This window comes from Centroberyx affinis, unplaced genomic scaffold (genome assembly GCF_046629955.1).
Source record: "Centroberyx affinis isolate AG114_WGS23_722 - 3 ecotype Tasmania unplaced genomic scaffold, CSIRO-AGI_Caff_v1 ptg002422l_1, whole genome shotgun sequence".
NCBI lineage: Eukaryota > Metazoa > Chordata > Actinopteri > Beryciformes > Berycidae > Centroberyx > Centroberyx affinis.
Genome location: NW_027280668.1, coordinates 168,437 through 185,810, shown reverse-complemented (window position 1 = coordinate 185,810; position 17,374 = coordinate 168,437). Strand labels below are relative to the sequence as shown.

The 17,374-nt window shown below is 41.6% G+C and overlaps 1 protein-coding gene across 1 annotated transcript in view; it reads right to left on the bottom strand.

Moving 5' to 3' along the window:
• Nucleotides 1–293: 293 nt before the first annotated feature.
• Nucleotides 294–17,374, bottom strand: part of arap3 (ArfGAP with RhoGAP domain, ankyrin repeat and PH domain 3) — a 74,053-nt gene continuing 56,972 nt past the window's right edge. Inside the window, exons 24-35 of the mRNA XM_071533746.1 lie at nucleotides 16,886–17,033; nucleotides 16,428–16,496; nucleotides 15,465–15,539; nucleotides 14,260–14,377; nucleotides 13,246–13,374; nucleotides 12,691–12,827; nucleotides 10,237–10,319; nucleotides 10,028–10,063; nucleotides 8,864–8,927; nucleotides 7,487–7,624; nucleotides 6,490–6,528; nucleotides 294–2,770 (exon numbers count right to left, since the gene is read on the bottom strand). Coding sequence (XP_071389847.1) covers nucleotides 2,309–2,770; nucleotides 6,490–6,528; nucleotides 7,487–7,624; nucleotides 8,864–8,927; nucleotides 10,028–10,063; nucleotides 10,237–10,319; nucleotides 12,691–12,827; nucleotides 13,246–13,374; nucleotides 14,260–14,377; nucleotides 15,465–15,539; nucleotides 16,428–16,496; nucleotides 16,886–17,033 — 1,498 coding nt within the window. The 3' untranslated portion in view covers nucleotides 294–2,308. The remainder of the gene's footprint in view (nucleotides 2,771–6,489; nucleotides 6,529–7,486; nucleotides 7,625–8,863; nucleotides 8,928–10,027; nucleotides 10,064–10,236; nucleotides 10,320–12,690; nucleotides 12,828–13,245; nucleotides 13,375–14,259; nucleotides 14,378–15,464; nucleotides 15,540–16,427; nucleotides 16,497–16,885; nucleotides 17,034–17,374) is intronic.

Genomic DNA, 17,374 nt, shown 5'->3' with positions numbered 1-17,374 from the left:
AGCTTATGCAACGTACATCTATAAAATCTATATCTAGACACGTAACGTATATCTTATGTGATGTATATCTACTGTATAGCATGTCTAGATATTTCACGTACATCTATATCATGTATTTCTAGACATGGAATGCATATTTTGTGGTGTATATGTCTATATGATGTGGATCTATAGTCTTCAGTGGCTCTGAAATGTTTGATTTTTGGTTTTGAAAATCAACATTTTGGAAACTGATGTTAGTTTGAGTAAATCTGACTGTAGCAGCCTGCTGCAGCTGATGAGTGTGTGTGTGTTGGGAAGTGTGTTCAGGTGTAGATCTGCTCTGAATGTGAGATGAAGCTTGTTTTTCTGACTCTTCAGCTGTGTGTTTGTTCAGTTTCACCACACAGACTGAAGCTTCATCTGAACTGACAGAGTGTGAAGGAGAAACTGACCAAAAGTGACGTTTTCACCTTCTGTTTACGATAATGTTGGAGCCAAAATCAGTTTCTTCTGCCCAGTTAACATTAGAATAAGTTCATTTTAGCTCATTTATGAGATAGTGAGAGAAGAAGAGGATAAACCAAACCGGTTAAACATGACTGAACATTAGCAGATAGATACTGAAGACTATGTGCTGCAGCAGGCTGCTGCTGCTTCATCATGCAGACCGTCAGCAGGCGGCCTGCAGACCAGCCTGGGTCCCCGATCCACAGTTTGGATCCCACATCAGCGATGAAGGATCTAAATAAACCGACTGCAGCTTGTTTATTCACAACTTCAGCTGAATTTGCTGAAAGAAGTGAGCGACAGTTTCTGGAAGTGAAGCTTCGAGTGTCACTTCTGGAAAACAGACAGACAGCATCGCTTCACATGCTGAATGTCACATGTAATTTTGTCAATATATCAGGTTATTGATATTGTCCTTTTATTAAATGTCAAATATCATCACCTCTGATATGATGGAGGTTCCTCCTGAACACAGATACAGAAAAACAGGCTGGAAAACCTATTTTCCATTTTTCTATTTTAACCTATTTTCTTTGCATATTTTATTTACATGTTCAATAATGTTTTTTGTAAATTATTTTTTTTATCTAAAGGCAGTAATGTCTCCTAGAGTTTCAGCCTGCTTTAAAGAGCTGAAACATCTTTCAGTGGAGAGTTTTAGTGTCCCATGATGCTCTTCTGCGGGAAACACTGAATACTGGGAATGTTTTGGCATGAAAAAATGTCAAGATATTGAATATCGGCTATTGGCAGCTTCAGTCCAACAATATTGGCATTGGTCTTGAAAACCCATATTGGTCAAACCTTAATATTTACACCTACATGTGCATAAAATATTGGCTACTGGCACCTTAACTACAAAAAACATTGGTATTGGCGCCTGATTTCATATCAGTCAAAGTGACAAGATGTTTTTTCTCAATAAATTCATCCATCTCTCCATCCGCTATAAAAGGATTTCTCCCTTTAGTTTCATCGTTCAGTAGCAACTAAAAAGTTTTCTTTCAAACACGTAACAGTCTTTCAGTGACACAGTGCGACGAGTCTAAAAACCTCTCAGCCAATCAGAGTCTGTAAATCTGTCAGATGTCACAGTATCCTCCGCTCTTTCATCTTTTCATTTTCTTCTTTCCAAACGTAACGATCAAATCTGAAAAACCTTTCAGTCCGTCACATCTCCGCTGCCAGGGTCGAGGGTTTGATTCCCAGGTTAAACACATAATGCAGTCCTGGTGCTTTGGGTAAAATCCTCCACCGGACATCAGAGGTCACTGCGTCTGCTTTTCAGTATTTTCCCAAACAACCTCAGGTGAATTTTGAAGCCAGTCCTGCAGTTCCTCTAAAGGCTCCATAAAGACTCCAAACAGCCCAACTCCATGAAGTCAACGGACCACAACCAACTTCTGATCAAAAAATATAAAGTCAATAAATTTTTTCCACAAGAGGTTTTGGCCTCTAAGCTAATTTCACTTCTTCTAATGTGTGTCCTTATGGAGATTTTCAAAATAATTGTGTCATTAACAAGATATAACAGATAAAACACCGGGTTGTTTTCCTGGTGATTGACAGATTACGGGCCAATAGCAGGCGGAGCAGATGACCCAAACTCCACCCCCCTCCATCTTGGCTCCGCCCCCCGCCTCTCGACCGTAAACACAACCTGCAGCTTCAAAACCCTTCAGAAGACGATGGGTGATGTCACTCACTGCTCCATCTGCTTCACAGGAATTCCTTTTATCCTCATGTTCATCCTTTAAAACCACTTTGATCTCTGCTGATAAAAACACCTTCAGTCTTTCTTTTTTCTTCAGTCTCTCCCTCAGACATCATACGGCCTCTCCTGCTCCTCTTCCTCCTCCTCCTCTTCCTCCTCGTTCTTCTTGGTGAACACAGACGACAGCTCCTGCAGCAGCAGTTCTTGTGATGGCGTGCAGACGGGCTGCTGCCTCCTCCTGGCGGCCCGTGGCGGCGGCGGGTTCGAGTCCGGAGAGCCGCGGTCCGGATCCGCGTCTCCGCTGCTGCTGCCGCTCTGCAGGGTGTCCAGGGAGCCGCCGACGCCCCCCCGCCTCGGGTCCGGTCCCGGCGAGCCGGTTTCCACGGGAACCAGGCTCAGCGGGAGGTCCGGGACCTCGCGGGTGTCGGCGGCGGCGCCAGACAGGAAGCTGGTCTCCAGGGATTTGAGGACCTGCAGGCCGAAGTCGCCAACCTCCTCGTACAGCGGCTCGGGAAGGTCAGGAGACTCTGAACGCTCCTCGAAGGAATCCTGCTGCACTTTCATTGGCTGAGAGAGAGAGAGAGAGAGAGAGAGAGAGAGAATTTCGAAATTTAAAAAGATAATTTATTGACCTCCTCATCTTCCATTCCGTTCAGAAACCAGTGCATAAGAAAGGGTAACGAGCATTTAGACTGCACACATAAACAGAAAGCAAAAAACTAACAAAAACAGAATCAAAAGCACAGGAAAAAACAAAGGCGGCAAAAAATTCAAAGGAACAAAACAAGAGAGAAAAAGAGAGACAGAGACAGGCAGAGAGAGAGAGAGAGAGATAGAGAGAGACAGAGCAGAGAGAGACAGATAGAGAGATACAGAGAGAGACAGATAGAGAGATACAGAGAGAGACAGAGAGAGATATACAGAGAGAGATACAGAGACAGAGAGAGAGATAGAGAGAGAGAGAAAGAGAGAGATACAGAGACAGAGAGATAGAGAGAGATATACAGAGAGAGATAGAGAGACAGAACAGAGAGAGACAGATAGAGAGATAGAGAGAGATACAGAGACAGAGAGACAGGTAGAGAGATACAGAGAGAGACAGAGAGAGAGAAAGAAGAGAGGAAAAGCAACATTTTGTACACTGCTTAGGCAACATTGTTTCTGATTAACAGTCGTGATTGAACTGAATTGAGAGGGAGAGATAGAAACAAAAGGGAGACAAAGACAGGGATAGAGACAAAAAAGAGAAAGACAGACAGAAAGAGAGGGAAGGAAAGAAGAGCAATAAAGAGGAGAGAAAGCGAGAGAGAGAGAAAGAGAGAAAAAAGGGAGAGGAATAGAAAACAAGCAATTGAGTGAATTTATCTTTTTCTCCTAGAGACAAAAAGAGACAATTAAGAGTAGAAACATCAGTAAAACTGTGAGCTGTGATCAGTAGAATCTAACTGGGTGTTTCTGATAAATAAAACGCAATTAAGTGAAACGAAAACTCCGGTCAGATGATGAGGAAAACATTCAGGAGGGGAAACAACAGACGTCCTGTTGAAGGCGCGGCCGCCATTGTTTTAGTTTCTCTCTATCTGATTCACCCACGAAAACCTGCAAACAACCTTTAGACAACCTTCCCTTTGGACTCGAGTCAGTTCAGACTTGAGACTTGACTTGACTTGGGTTCTGGTGACTTGGGACTTGACTCTGACTTGTACTCTGATGACTTGAAAAGGTTTCTAAAGTCTTGACTTGAGATCTTGTGTTTGTGTAAATGACTTAGATTGAAAGTGATGAGATTTGTTCCAGCAGACGACTGAATTTAAATTCTGTTTTGTATGGAATGATTGAATTTATTGAAGTTGAAACTGATTATAGAAATCAAACTCATGATGCTCTTACCAAGTTTTTATCCTATTAAAACCATATTGCATTGAAAAGTCCTAGATATTTAGTTTTCTTTAAGATATTAAATTGATACTGGACTCTTGATTTGTTCGGACTTGACTTGCTGTTCTACAGTTAGACTTGAGACTTGACATTAATGACTTGGACTTGACTTGGTGTTCTACATTTAGACTTGGGACTTGACTTAAGACTTGTGCCTCAAGACTTGAGACTTGACTTGGGACTCGAGCAAAGCTGACTCGGTCTCACCTCTGGCGACTTAACGCTGCGTTCATGTGACATGGGAATAACTAGTATTTACCATCTGAAAGCTCAGTGAACAGTATTTTCTGTCATATTTACCGTCTGAACAGTATTTTGAAGGCAGATACTCATATTTACCGTCTTTCCCACATCAAGTGAACGCACCGTTGCAGCCATCAGTAGCTACATTAAGTTTTCTAACACACATCAGTGATTTGAGGAAGGAATCCCCCCCCCTCCCCACCCCATCCTGTTGTCCACACTTCAAACATCCCACAGAAACATCCTGCTGCTGCTGTCAGGACAGGAAGTGCAGAGCTTCCTGCAGGAAGGGGAGCGGCCATGTTGGCAGACCCTCTGCCTGTATTAGAGCGGGCGTTGGTTTTAGCACTCAGGGTCTCTGCAGGGAGGCTGACCTGAGACCAGCAGCAGAGGCTCCAATGGTTTCTGTTTCAATGGAAATCTAGAAATTTCTAGAAAGGGGAATTTACAGGATAATATTGTGAATATTAAAGGTCCACATCATGTAAAGCAGGACTCCCCTTGCCTCTGTGATGATAAAGGAGTTGGATGGTCTATCTAAACATGGTGAAAGTATCAAAACGCACGGTCGCCAACTAAATCCACACAATCCATATTAGTGCAGCGAGCCTCTAAACGAGCCGTTTGGACTTCCGTAACTTTGTGGCGTCACAAAGGTTCGCTCATTAGCATTTTTGTAAGAAATAATAGACTAACAAAGTGTTTTTTTCAAAGTGGTTGAGCGGTTGTCATTGTTTATTACCGGAGAGTTTTCCCTACCTGTCGCTGCCTGTTCTGCCGGCGCTGTGGCCAATCGGAACAGAGGGGTCGTTAATATTAATGAGCCTTAAAGACACAGCGACAGAAACAGCCTGTTCTTGGTAAGGCTCAGAGAGATGCTAGAAAAATGGACTCAGAGTGTTTTTGGTTCATGACACCACACACACAGCTTTGAATGGACCTCAACACAGAAAATAAAACTCTGAAAAGTGGAGGATATGGACCTTTAAGGGAAAGTTGCAGCCTGGAAAAGCTCTGATCCAGGTTTTGGGAAACCTGGAGAAAGTGCCTGGGATGTTCTGGAGTCAGGATGGACAGCATGCTTATCTCATGATACAATTCGATGCAATATATCGAAATTCAATATATCGTGATACAAAACTGTGTCAATCCGTTGTTGCTGTGTCAGGAACATGAATGGTGATATCAGCTCCATGTTATTCTGCTGTAGTAATCACTAATGAGACTCTTGACCATCACAGTTTCACAAGCTCTCCATCCAAATTATATTATTGTCACTTTGTAATGACATTTTTAAATTGTTGTTTACATTCTAGCAGCCAATGGCATCGCTGGAAAGATTTGAGTCTCAGAAATAAACAGAACTAGAATTTATAACCTCCTCCTCTCCTCTCCTTGTCTCTCCTCCTCTCCTCTCCTTGTCTCCTTTCCTCTCTCCTCCTCTCCTCTCCTTGTCTCCTCTCCTCTCCTTTCCTCTCCTCTCCTTGTCTCCTCTCTTCCTCTCCTCTCCTTGTCTCCTCTCCTCTCTCCTCTCCTCTCCTCTCCTTGTCTCCTCTCCTCTCTCCTCCTCTCCTTATCTCCTCTTCTTTCCTTTCCTCTCCTCTCCTTGTCTCCTCTCCTCTCTCCTCCTCTACTCTCCTTGTCTCCTCTCCTCTCTCCTCCACTCCTCTCCTTGTCTCCTCTCCTCTCTCCTCTCCTTGTCTCCTCTCCTCTCCTCTCCTTTCCTCTCCTTTCCTCTCCTCTCCTTGTCTCTTCTCCTCTCTCCTCTCCTTGTCTCCTCTCCTCGTCCCATCGCTATAAGCAACCAACAGTAAGGTAGTCAGAGGTCAGAGGTCACAGCACCCTGACAGTAGATGTGTTGGGAAAGGAAATCAGCGTTACGGAGGATTTGTTTTGTTTCTGGATGGTTTTTGGTTTTTGGCGGTTTTTGTTTCAACAGGAGCAATTCCTGCTGTTCTCCCTCCAGCTACAAGAATATCTTTGCTTGGTTTGATATCAAAGGAACCGGTCCTGCTGGTTCCTGATCCTCTGGGTCTGATGACGTCACAGGAAGATGGAAAACTGTCCAGATGAAAACAAAAGAGACAAAACACCAAAATACTCACAAAGAACATGGAGAGAGTCCGTCTGGCGTGAAGCTTCCTCTGCAGGGAGAGACAGAGAGACATGAGACACACTGCTGGACTGCAACGCAATTTATACAGCTGTATGTAATGTGTGTGTATTGTGTGAATGTGAATGTGTGTGTGTGTGTGTGTGTTTGTGTGTGTGTGTGACATTTGAGTGTAGACTGCTGTGTTATTGTATTATCTGTCTGTCCTGTTTTCACTGCACTTTCCCCCCGAAAGGAATAATTCAGTCAAAATTGAACATTTCTTTAAACTTTAAAACTTGAATTCATACTGTACATGGGATTTTAAGAATTTTCTTAAGAATTTTTCTTTTAATGTATTTTTAATGTGGAAAGTGAATTCTTCTCTCAAATATGGGGAGAAACACAACAGCACACAACACTGAAAAAACATGTCCCATCATTTATTCTCATATTATATCTGAAAAACTTATTCTTGAAAACAGTGCAGGATTTTGTCAGTCAGGTGAAGTTATTGCACTCGTTTTCAACACAGTTTCACTTGTTTTAGGAATTTTCTAGAAACAAGCCTGGAAACAAGGCAGAATAAGATGGATCATCCCCCTCGTATCAAGAAAATGACACTTAATTGAAGGAAATGTTTGAAAGGAGGTGATTTCTGTTGAAAAAAACTGAAATGATTTTCTAAATCTAAAGACTAAATGAGCTGTTAAAATGGATATTTTGTGAATATTTGACATGTATCTGCCTCTGTTTATCTGTGTTAAAGCACCTAAAATGTTGTAAAAAGGTAAAACATAATGCTAAACTAAGTAAATGAAAAATTCAAAGTTAAAGATTGACTCCTTGTCTTCCTTATTAGACTCAACACTAGATTAAGTAACATGTTACATGGATATTTTGTGCAGTGAGCAGAACAGAAACAGGCTGTGTGGATCAGAGATAATATGTGATATCAATCATGTGATATTTTGTGCAAAGTGAAGAGGTATCACTCCTGTCCGGCTCACCAGGGTCTGGTTGGCGGACAGCATGGTGGAGTTGCTCTCGTCTCCTCTGATGGGGACGAGCGGCATGGTGCCGAACTTCTGCTTGGAGATATCAGACGACGAGTGACGCCTCAACACCGGGGGGCAGGGGTCATCGTTCTGCAGGGAGGGACACACTCAGTCTCAACACCTGGTCTGGTCTGAACACCTGGTCTGACCTGATCTGAACACCTGGTCTGACCTGATCTGAACACCTGGTCTGATCTGATCTGAACACCTGGTCTGGTCTGATCTGATCTGATCTGAACACCTGATCTGATCTGATCTGAACACCTGATCTGAACACCTGGTCTGGTCTGATCTGATCTGATCTGATCTGATCTGAACACCTGATCTGATCTGAACACCTGATCTGAACACCTGGTCTGATTTGATCTGAATACCTGGTCTGATCTGATTTGATCTGAATACCTGGTCTGATCTGATTTGATCTGAATACCTGGTCTGATCTGATCTGAACACCTGGTCTGGTCTGATCTGATCTGATCTGATCTGATCTGGACACCTGGTCTGGTCTGATCTGATCTGATCTGAATACCTGGTCTGATCTGATCTGAACACCTGGTCTGATCTGATCTGATCTGACCTGAACATCTCATCTGAACTCTCTTGTTGTGTTACGGTCAAACGGATCATGAAGAACTTGAACATGATGAATTTACAACTTTTTGCTGTCATCCATATGGTTTCTTTTATCAGATTGTCAAAAGGCTTAATGTCATCCTCCACATCAGAATACAAAAAATAATGTTCACAACTGTTAGTGAATAGTGTTTTATTTAAACTACGGACATCTGTGTTGTTTCTGGTCAAATCTGGGCAGCCATAGAAAATGAATGGGTGAGACTATAATAAAGAGCCGAGAGTTCCCAATTCAGAGTTCAGGAGTTTAGTTTTGAGAGTATCTACACACACAAACACACACCTACCAAGCACCAGCTGTTGCCCCGTCCCCATCTCAGACAAATGCACCACCCCACAACCCCACCACAAGAACCACAGCTTATGTTAAGTTGGCACATAACCACAACATGGTGCGATGCTCAATCTTGCAATTGTGAGAATGATTAGGAAAGACGTTGGTTAAAAGGTGTTAACACAGCATGAGGTTGGATCTAATGTTCTGTGGTTGCTAGTGAAGAGTTTTAAAGGGCTTCCTGAAAAAGGATGAAGCACCGTAAGTGGGATCATGGAGTTAAGAAAACCCAATGACACCCAGCATCTCACTGCTGCTTTCTGCCATTTTAAATAATGCACTGATTGGCCTGAGGGGGGCGCCACAGAGTTTCACTGTCTGTACGTCACACAGATAAATAAAAAGGTCAGAGGTCAACTCACCTGGGCTTTGAGGAAGCTGGTGATCCAGTCCCACAGGTCAGCCTCACAGTTACAGCACAGATAACTGAGAAGGAGGAGAGGAAGAGGAAGAAGAAGAGGAAGAAGAAGAAGAAGAAGAAGAAGAAGAAGAGGTCAAACTTCTATTCACCACAAGCAGCTGACAGCAGACATTCCTGAAACTGCACACACAGACAGTCTGACACACATACACGCGCTTGTGCACACACACATACACACACACACACACACACACACACACACACACAGGCATTCAAACAACAGCACTAAAAGACACACTGACAGTCAATCTGATTCTCTTTCCTCTTCAGCTGAAGTTATTTTGTTTTGGTCAAAACTGAACTGTACGGGAGTGGCCACTGGGAGAGAAAAAAGTTATATTGAGTCCACGATTTACTGTAACGAGATGATGAGATACCTTCCCTCCCTCCCTACCTTTCCTTCCCTCGATTTCATTAAACTGTGCAGTTTAGGACAAAATGCAACTTAGGAACCTTTTAGGTATTGCAGATAGGCCTAGTAAGGATTTGGTATGTTAATATCCATTGTCTGTTTACACTGAATAGGCAAATCCCCCAAATATTGCAACATATTTAGCCACTTAACCTTCAGGCCATGAAAACACAATCAGGTGCTGCAACACACCCAGGACAGGCCACATTTAAACATGATCACCAATATGTGCTCTGACTCTTTATAAGCTCATGAAGAATGCATGGATATCGGATCAGATCAGACCAGGGGTTCAGATCAGATCAGATCAGATCAGACCAGGTGTTCAGATCAGATCAGATCAGATCAGACCAGGTGTTCAGATCAGATCAGACCAGGGGTTCAGATCAGATGTTCAGATCAGATCAGACCAGGTATTCAGATCAGGTCAGATCAGATCAGACCAGGTGTTCAGATCAGATCAGGTGTTCAGATCAGACCAGGTGTTGAGATTATATATCGAGAGCACGATATCACTATTTCGAGGGCTCGTTTTGGCAATTTGTGCACGTCAAGAGGAAATTGAGGGAACAAAATGTTCGTTAGAGTAAATCGTGGCCACAACATAAATTATTTTTCTCCACATGGCCACTCCCGGGCTCCATAGAACCAAACTGAACTGAACACAACACTGTAAAACTCAGAAAAACTTACAGCTGGTGTTTGTCGGACATCACTGTGAAGCCCCATCTGCACACGGAAACATCATTTTAGTTGATCAGAAAATATTCACTTTATTATATGGAGTGTTATTATTATTTTGTTTAGTTTGCAGTGAAAAAAAACACATGAAAACAAACAATAATTGTATCTTTGGTGTAGTAAACACATTGTTATTCAGTGTGAGGTTCAGCTGGCTTCACCTCGTCGGAGCCTTCAGCTTCCTGCGGATCCCCATGTAGATCTTCATGGACTTCAGAAGCCACTCCTTCTCCGGCTTGATGCTCTGCACAGGAACAAAGATCAGTGAGGGATGTAGAGCAGAAACAAATTCTAGCATTAAAAACACACTCCAGAACAGGCCCGGCACCAGGATGAAGTGACTGAGGGGGCAGTTAAAAATGGCGAGGGGACAAATCTTTTTATATAGTAAAACAGTAGGTTATCATCCTGCTATGCCTATTTATGCCCATTTTTTTCATCCTGCGGGTGGCAGTATGCTGGCGTTTTAACTAGATGCGAACAATTCCCCACCTTACCTTTTCCATGTCTTTGTGCGTCATGGCCATAATATGAAATAGGAATATTTGGGGCAGATTGCCAGGTCACCACCTAAAATTGGTCTGGTGGTAGGTTTAATGAAATTCATTGATTTAACCATGCAATAGCCTCTGAAAGGCTAAACAACAACAACACAAGAAAGATTACCGTTTCAAAATCAAATAATAAATTTATTTCACAGCAGTGGTGAAGCCGGTATTAAACCTGAGTGTCCTCGCACAATTTATGGAATCGGAGCAGTCGGAACGAAGGTCTACACAAAATAATAGAATTTATGAACGATTAGATGACTGCTAAAATCAACAAAATAATAGCCAACAGTGTCAGGGTCATTAAGTAAAAAAAAAAAAAAAAAAAAGAAAAAAAGTCTTTCTGCTCATGCCATGCAGCTCTCTCTCTCTCTCTCTCTCTCCCTCTCTCTCTGTCATTGACCGAAACTTCACTTCCCTGTCGTTTCCATTCTGTGGATTGCTACAATGGAAAAAATAGAATTAGGGCCGAAAGTTCTATTTACAACCAGGAAAAGCAGGCTGAACCGAAGTGATGTGTTCTGTCCATCTCTCCTCCGCTCCATTCAGTCCCCGACATGCCAAACCAGCAGAAAAATAAACCGGCTAAATTGACAACTCTTGCCTGTCCTTGGTTCTGAAATAACAGCACTATGTTTCTATAGGGCAGTGGTTCTCAACGTGGGGTCCGGGGACCACCAGGGGTCCTTGAGGGAGTTCCAGGGGGTCCCCAGGCAAATTGATGATTTGTTAAACTTCAGCATCATTTCATTTACAAGAAGTTAACACAATTAGAGAATGTAGAATAATTACTATTTTGATTGTAGTTTCACTGTTATCATGGAATTTCGGGAAAAAAAAATATCGAACAATAAAAATATTCTCAGATTTGGGTCCGAGAGACAAAATCTCATCAAATGGGGGTCCGTGGTCCTAATGTGGACTGAATTTGGGGTCCTTAATGTGAAAAAGGTTGAGAATCACTGCTATAGGGTACATAACACTTAAACTGGGGGGGACAGAAAATACAACTGCCCCCCTCGTGGCGCCGGGCCCGCTCCAGAATATATTTCACCATCTATAATTTGGGTATTATATGTTGACATTTGTTCATGCAGAGCTTGACTCTGATGTGAAATAAGCCTTTTGGAAGTGTGTTAATCCGTCAAAGTTCAACATACAGGACAGTTTAGTGTTTTTACAGCTTCAACATTCACATCAGACTCGTGTCCAGCCGTCACATTCTGTCAGCCATTTCATCAAAAACACAATCAATTAATAAATAAACACAATCAAATTCAAAGTGAAAAACAATCTGCAATCCAATAAATCACCATGTACTGTAAACAAAGACAATACTGGAGACAGTGTTATAAAAAGGGGGGCAATGCATGATGAAATTACAGATTGGTGCCTTAATGTTTCCAGGGAGGTTTAGTTTATAGAGCCTTAAGCAGAAAATCACATCTAGTGATTTTCAAAACAAAAGTGTCCTTTGTTTTTTAATATGGCAATACAATTATTTCCCTTTAGAATACCTTATTGTTTTTAAGCAGAAAATCACATTTCCAAGTGTTTTTTGCTACCAAATATGCCCATAAAGTACCGGTAGTATTGTTTAATAGTGGGTATATCTTTTGTCTTTGAGCATAAAATCCAAGTGTCCTTTTACTTCTAAAATATGCCAATAAAGTAGCGTTCTTTAATATTGGGAAACCTTTTTGTCTTTAGGCAGAACATCACATTTCCAAGTGTTTTTCTGCTACCAAATATGCCCCAAAAATAGTATTTAATAGTGGGTATGCCTTTTGTTTTTGAACATAAGATCCAGTGTCATTTTGCCTCTGAAAATGCCAGTGAAGTAGAGTTCTTAAATATTAGAATACCTTTTGTCTTTAAGAAGAGAATTACATTTCCAAGTGTTTTTTGCCAACAAATATTCCATTAAAATAGTATCGTTTAATTGTCTTTGAGCATAAAATAATATTTCCAAGTGTCATTTTACTTCTGAATATGCCAATAAAGTAGTGTTCTTCAATATTAGGAAACCTGTTTGTCATATTCCCACATGTCTGAACATGTCTGTACCTTCTTGTCCTTGAGCAGCAGCAGCTTGTGTTCTCGGATCTGGAAGGTTCTCTCCTGGAACTTGTTCCCCTGCAGCAGCTTGGGAGGTTCCTCCCGGCACTTCAGCAGGCCGATCTTCATGATCTCGCTCTTGTAGGCTGGACAGAACGTTTCAGAAGCAAATATTCATCATTTCTGTCATTATTATTATTATCACTTTCATCATCACGAAGCAGCTCACTCTTGTAGGCTGGACAACAATAAAATAAAACATCACAGAACTGAAGAACTGAACAGTCCCGCCCATCCCATTCAATCAAACTGCCTTTCTCTCCCTAACTGATCTCCCATTGGTTTACACTTTTGATTGATCCCTCCCTCCAACAGGAAATACATCACATTAAGGAAATAAGATGCTCCCAAAATGCTGTTTCATTGGGACTTTAACATTAGAATTAGGATTAGTTTCTGGTTAGGGTTAGGAGTGAGGAGAAGAATGTAAGACAATGAAGGTACAGGTGTGTGTGTGTGTGTGTGTGTGTGTGTGTGTGTGTGTGTGTGTATTCCTGGACCTACATGTGAGGATGTTGATGCCCTCTCCTTTGGGAACTCTCTTCACCACCAGGTAGGCGGAGCTTGGGTCGGCCATCTTGCACCACTGCAGCGCCTGTTCCAGCACTTTCTCTTTGGGGTGTAACGGACGCTCTGGGACAGGAAGAACAACACAAACCCCCTTCACACACACATAGAACCTGATAGAACCTGATAGAACCTTCAGGGTGCGGCTCTTGACGGGGGAATTTGCCGGATCTACTTTTACGGAATAATGAATATTGGAATATCACACATCACCTCTGACACAGAAAATTTCCTGATTTCTGGGTGAAGCTGCATATGTTAATTGGGCTTTAAACTGCCAGAAAATACTCTGAAATAAAGATGAAGAGATTTAATGACTGATAAAAGGCTGGACAGCCATTATTTTTAGTTTAAGGATCTGAAGAGAAGAAAACCATTAACATCTACTTATTTCCACTGTATTCACTCTCAGATGCTCAGACATTTTGTTCAAATCACAAGAAACTGACTCTGAACTCAAAGTCTTCCTCAGCAGTCAAACAGAAGCTGGCTCCCAGTTTCCATTTCCTTCTGTTTCTCCTACTTCTCTAATCTAATCTGAGCAGCACTGCCTGCCAGAACTAAATACAACTGCTGCCTGTTTTCCACAGTTATTTCAGTTCTGCAAGACGCTATTTTGAGTAAAATGCTGCAGATCTAACCTTTTGTTTCACATCTTTTCGGTTTAATGTTTTTGTGTCCTTTTTTGTACCTTGCTGCAAAAACGACCGCACACTTACAGAACAAATAAAGTTGAACCTGTTTGGAACCCATCAAGTTTCCATGATTTAAAGATGTCATCAGTGAATCAAAGGTTCAACAAAAACGATATATTACTATAATCAATAACCATGCCTGATCAGTTTAATCTCAACGCAGCCTTGTGTGCCTTGTGTATAGAGCTCTGAATGTAGTTTGCAGCAACAGAAGTGCATCATGGGTAAAGTGTGATGGACTGTGTTGTGGACTCACCCAGCTGTCCGTCCTCGATGGCCTCGAACGTCATCCAGACGTCTCTGTCTCCGGCCGGGACGTTCCTCATGTAGAGAACCTGGTTGGTCAGCTCCTCTGCACACATGGTGGGAGAAACCTGACGGGCAGAGGGACGAGTTAACAAGTTAACCGCCTTACTCTGTTTTTTGTTTTTTGTTTTCTTTTTATGATCAACACTTTATTTGGTTTTTAAACAGACATAACAACCTTAAACAATGGGCAATTGTAGAAACAGAGAAAAGAACTTAAATCATACATTTAAAAAAAAAAAAAAAACATCAAAATAATAGAGTACAAAATAAATAATTACGAAAAAAAAAGGGCCATAGCAATGTGAAGCATATTCAATGTGTTAGGGAATACAAATAAATTGCAAAGAAAAGGGCTGTTACCTGACTGTGAGAGGTTTCAAGAGCCTTTAATGTGACTAAGGTATCTGTTCCATTTCAGACTATATCCATCTACCTGATTATTAATCCTAAAAGACAACTTCTCATAAGCTGCTACAGTTCCAAGCTGAGAGAACCATACATGTGCTGGTTTCCACTCTTTAACAATGATCTTCCTACCCAACATAATTGCTGTGTGAATCCAGTCGGCTAGAGGAGAAGGGAGGCTGCTTAGCGGCGATGGATCCCCCAGAACATATAGACTAGGTGTGTAAGGAATATCTTGGCCTATGATCGGCCTTATATTTTCATGATTAGCACACCATAAGGTCTGTACTTTGGGACATTCCCATAAGAAATGAATAAGTGTACCGTGATCATCCCCCACATCTCCAGCAAACTGTCTTCATCTGTTAACACACCTGGGAATGAACTTCTACCACCGTACAGAGTGGAGCACAGAAACACTGATCAGCTCTGTGTTTACCTGTACAGCAGTGTTTCCCGATCCAGTCCACGACTTCCCCCTGTCCTGCAACGTTTTGTTCCATCTGTACTCTCACACAGCTGATCCAAAATAAGGGGCGAAACACTTTCATGCAAACCCTGTTAAGGTAGATCTGGTTCCACTGCACAACCAATCAGCATTAAGCTCTTAATTGGATCAGGTGTGTTAAGAGTAAAGATGGAACAAAAACCTGCAGGACAAGGAAAGGCTGGCATTGCTGACTCCATTAACGTCCATTAGCCCGTTAACACTCATTATTAATGGTGAGCGTTAGTCCCATGACTTACTTTGAGAGTGATGCAGCAGTCTGGTATCTTCATCTCCAGATAAACCTCGATGATCAGATCACCAGCCTGGGACAGCTGAGAGGAAACACAAAGAAACTGTCAGTGTTCAAGTCCACAGCTTCTTATTGAAGTACAGGGGATGAAATATGGAATACATGATATATTGTCAATTTTTTGATGGATTACAAATGCATTTCTTGGAATTTGTGATTTGTTTGCTCTCTCTTGTTTTTATTCCTTGTTTTATTATCTATACTCTTGTCCATTTTTGTCAGTTTTTCTGTAAAGCACTTTGTGACAAAATGGTTAAAAGGACTAAAATCTAAAATATGCCAATAAAGTAGCGTTCTTTAATATTGGGAAACCTTTTTGTCTTTAGGCAGAACATCACATTTCCAAGTGTTTGCTACCAAATATGCCCCAAAATAGTATTTAATAGTGGGTATGCCTTTTGTTTTTGAACATAAAATCCAGTGTCATTTTGCTTCTGAATATGCCAGTGAAGTAGAGTTCTTAAATATTAGAATACCTTTTGTCTTTAAGAAGAAAATGACATTTACAAGTGTTTTTTGCTACCAAATATTCCAATAAAATAGTATTGTTTAATTGTCTTTGAGCATAAAATAATATTTCCAAGCGTCATTTTACTTCTGAATATGCTGAATATATAAAGTAGTGTTCTTCAATATTAGGAAACCTGTTTGTCATTTCCACATGACATGTCTGTACCTTCTTGTCGTAGAAGGACTCTATGAATAAATTTGACTTGACTTGATGGAGCAAATCATTCAATAGTGTACTAGTAATAGTAGGATGTAAAAGACTAATTTACTGAATGCAGTCATTGCAGTGAGGATATGAATAAATAGTAAAGAAAGCATCGTTAACTCCTTGAAAACGCTTTACAAGTATTTACCTCTAATTATTATTTGTCATTAATACAGAAATAAAATCTCAAAGTACCTGAGTGTCCTTCCATGTGGTGATGAGACTGATTTCCAGCTCGATCTGCGTCTGATGCTCCTCGTCAATCTGAAACAAACGGTGCCAGCGGTGAAAAGATCAGAAATGAACCGTCTGTTCAATCAGCTGTTCACAGAGCTGAAGACCTCCAATATGGCCGCCAGAGGGGTTATGTCACCTGAAAGCCCTCTACTTACAGATTTACAGATCTATGAATTTAGAGAAATATATGCATGTGCAAAATGTGTAATTTTGGCTCTCCATATTATTAGATTGCTGCAAGTATGCATCACTAGCTGTTCACATTATCAGGAATATAGATGGAAGAACATATGGCAATGTGTGCAATGTTAGTATTCACATATCAGATCAGATGGAACTAACATGAAGAAAACAGAGAAACAAAGTCAATATCAGGTGATAAACTGTGATATAACTCCCATGTTAGTGATACTCACATCGAACACAGACAGGTAGTTGTCTATCAGATCTTCCACGATCTTCACCTCATGTTCTCCTTTACCGTCTGTCTGAAACAGACTGGGAGCGAACAGCAGGGACAGGTTCTTGGTGCACATCTGGTTCAGATCGGCACACTTCTGGACCCTGAGAGGGGAGGAAGGAAGGAAGAGAGGGAGGAAGGGAGGAAGGAAGGAAGGAAGGAAGGGAGGAAGACAGGAAGGGAGGAAGGGACGAAGGGAGGAAGGAAAGAAGGGAGGGAAGAAGGAAGGGAGGAAATGGGGGTTGGAGGGAGTGAGGGATAGACAAAGGAAGGAAGCAAGCAAGAAAGAAAGAGGGAAGGAAGGAAGGAGATGAATGAGGGTGGGAAACAGCAACAAAGAAAGACAGAAAGAAAGAAAAAGAAAGAAAGAAAGTTCATGAATGAATTCATGAATGTGAACGTACTAAGCTTCTTTAAGATGGATCAATACTACTACTTCTACAAA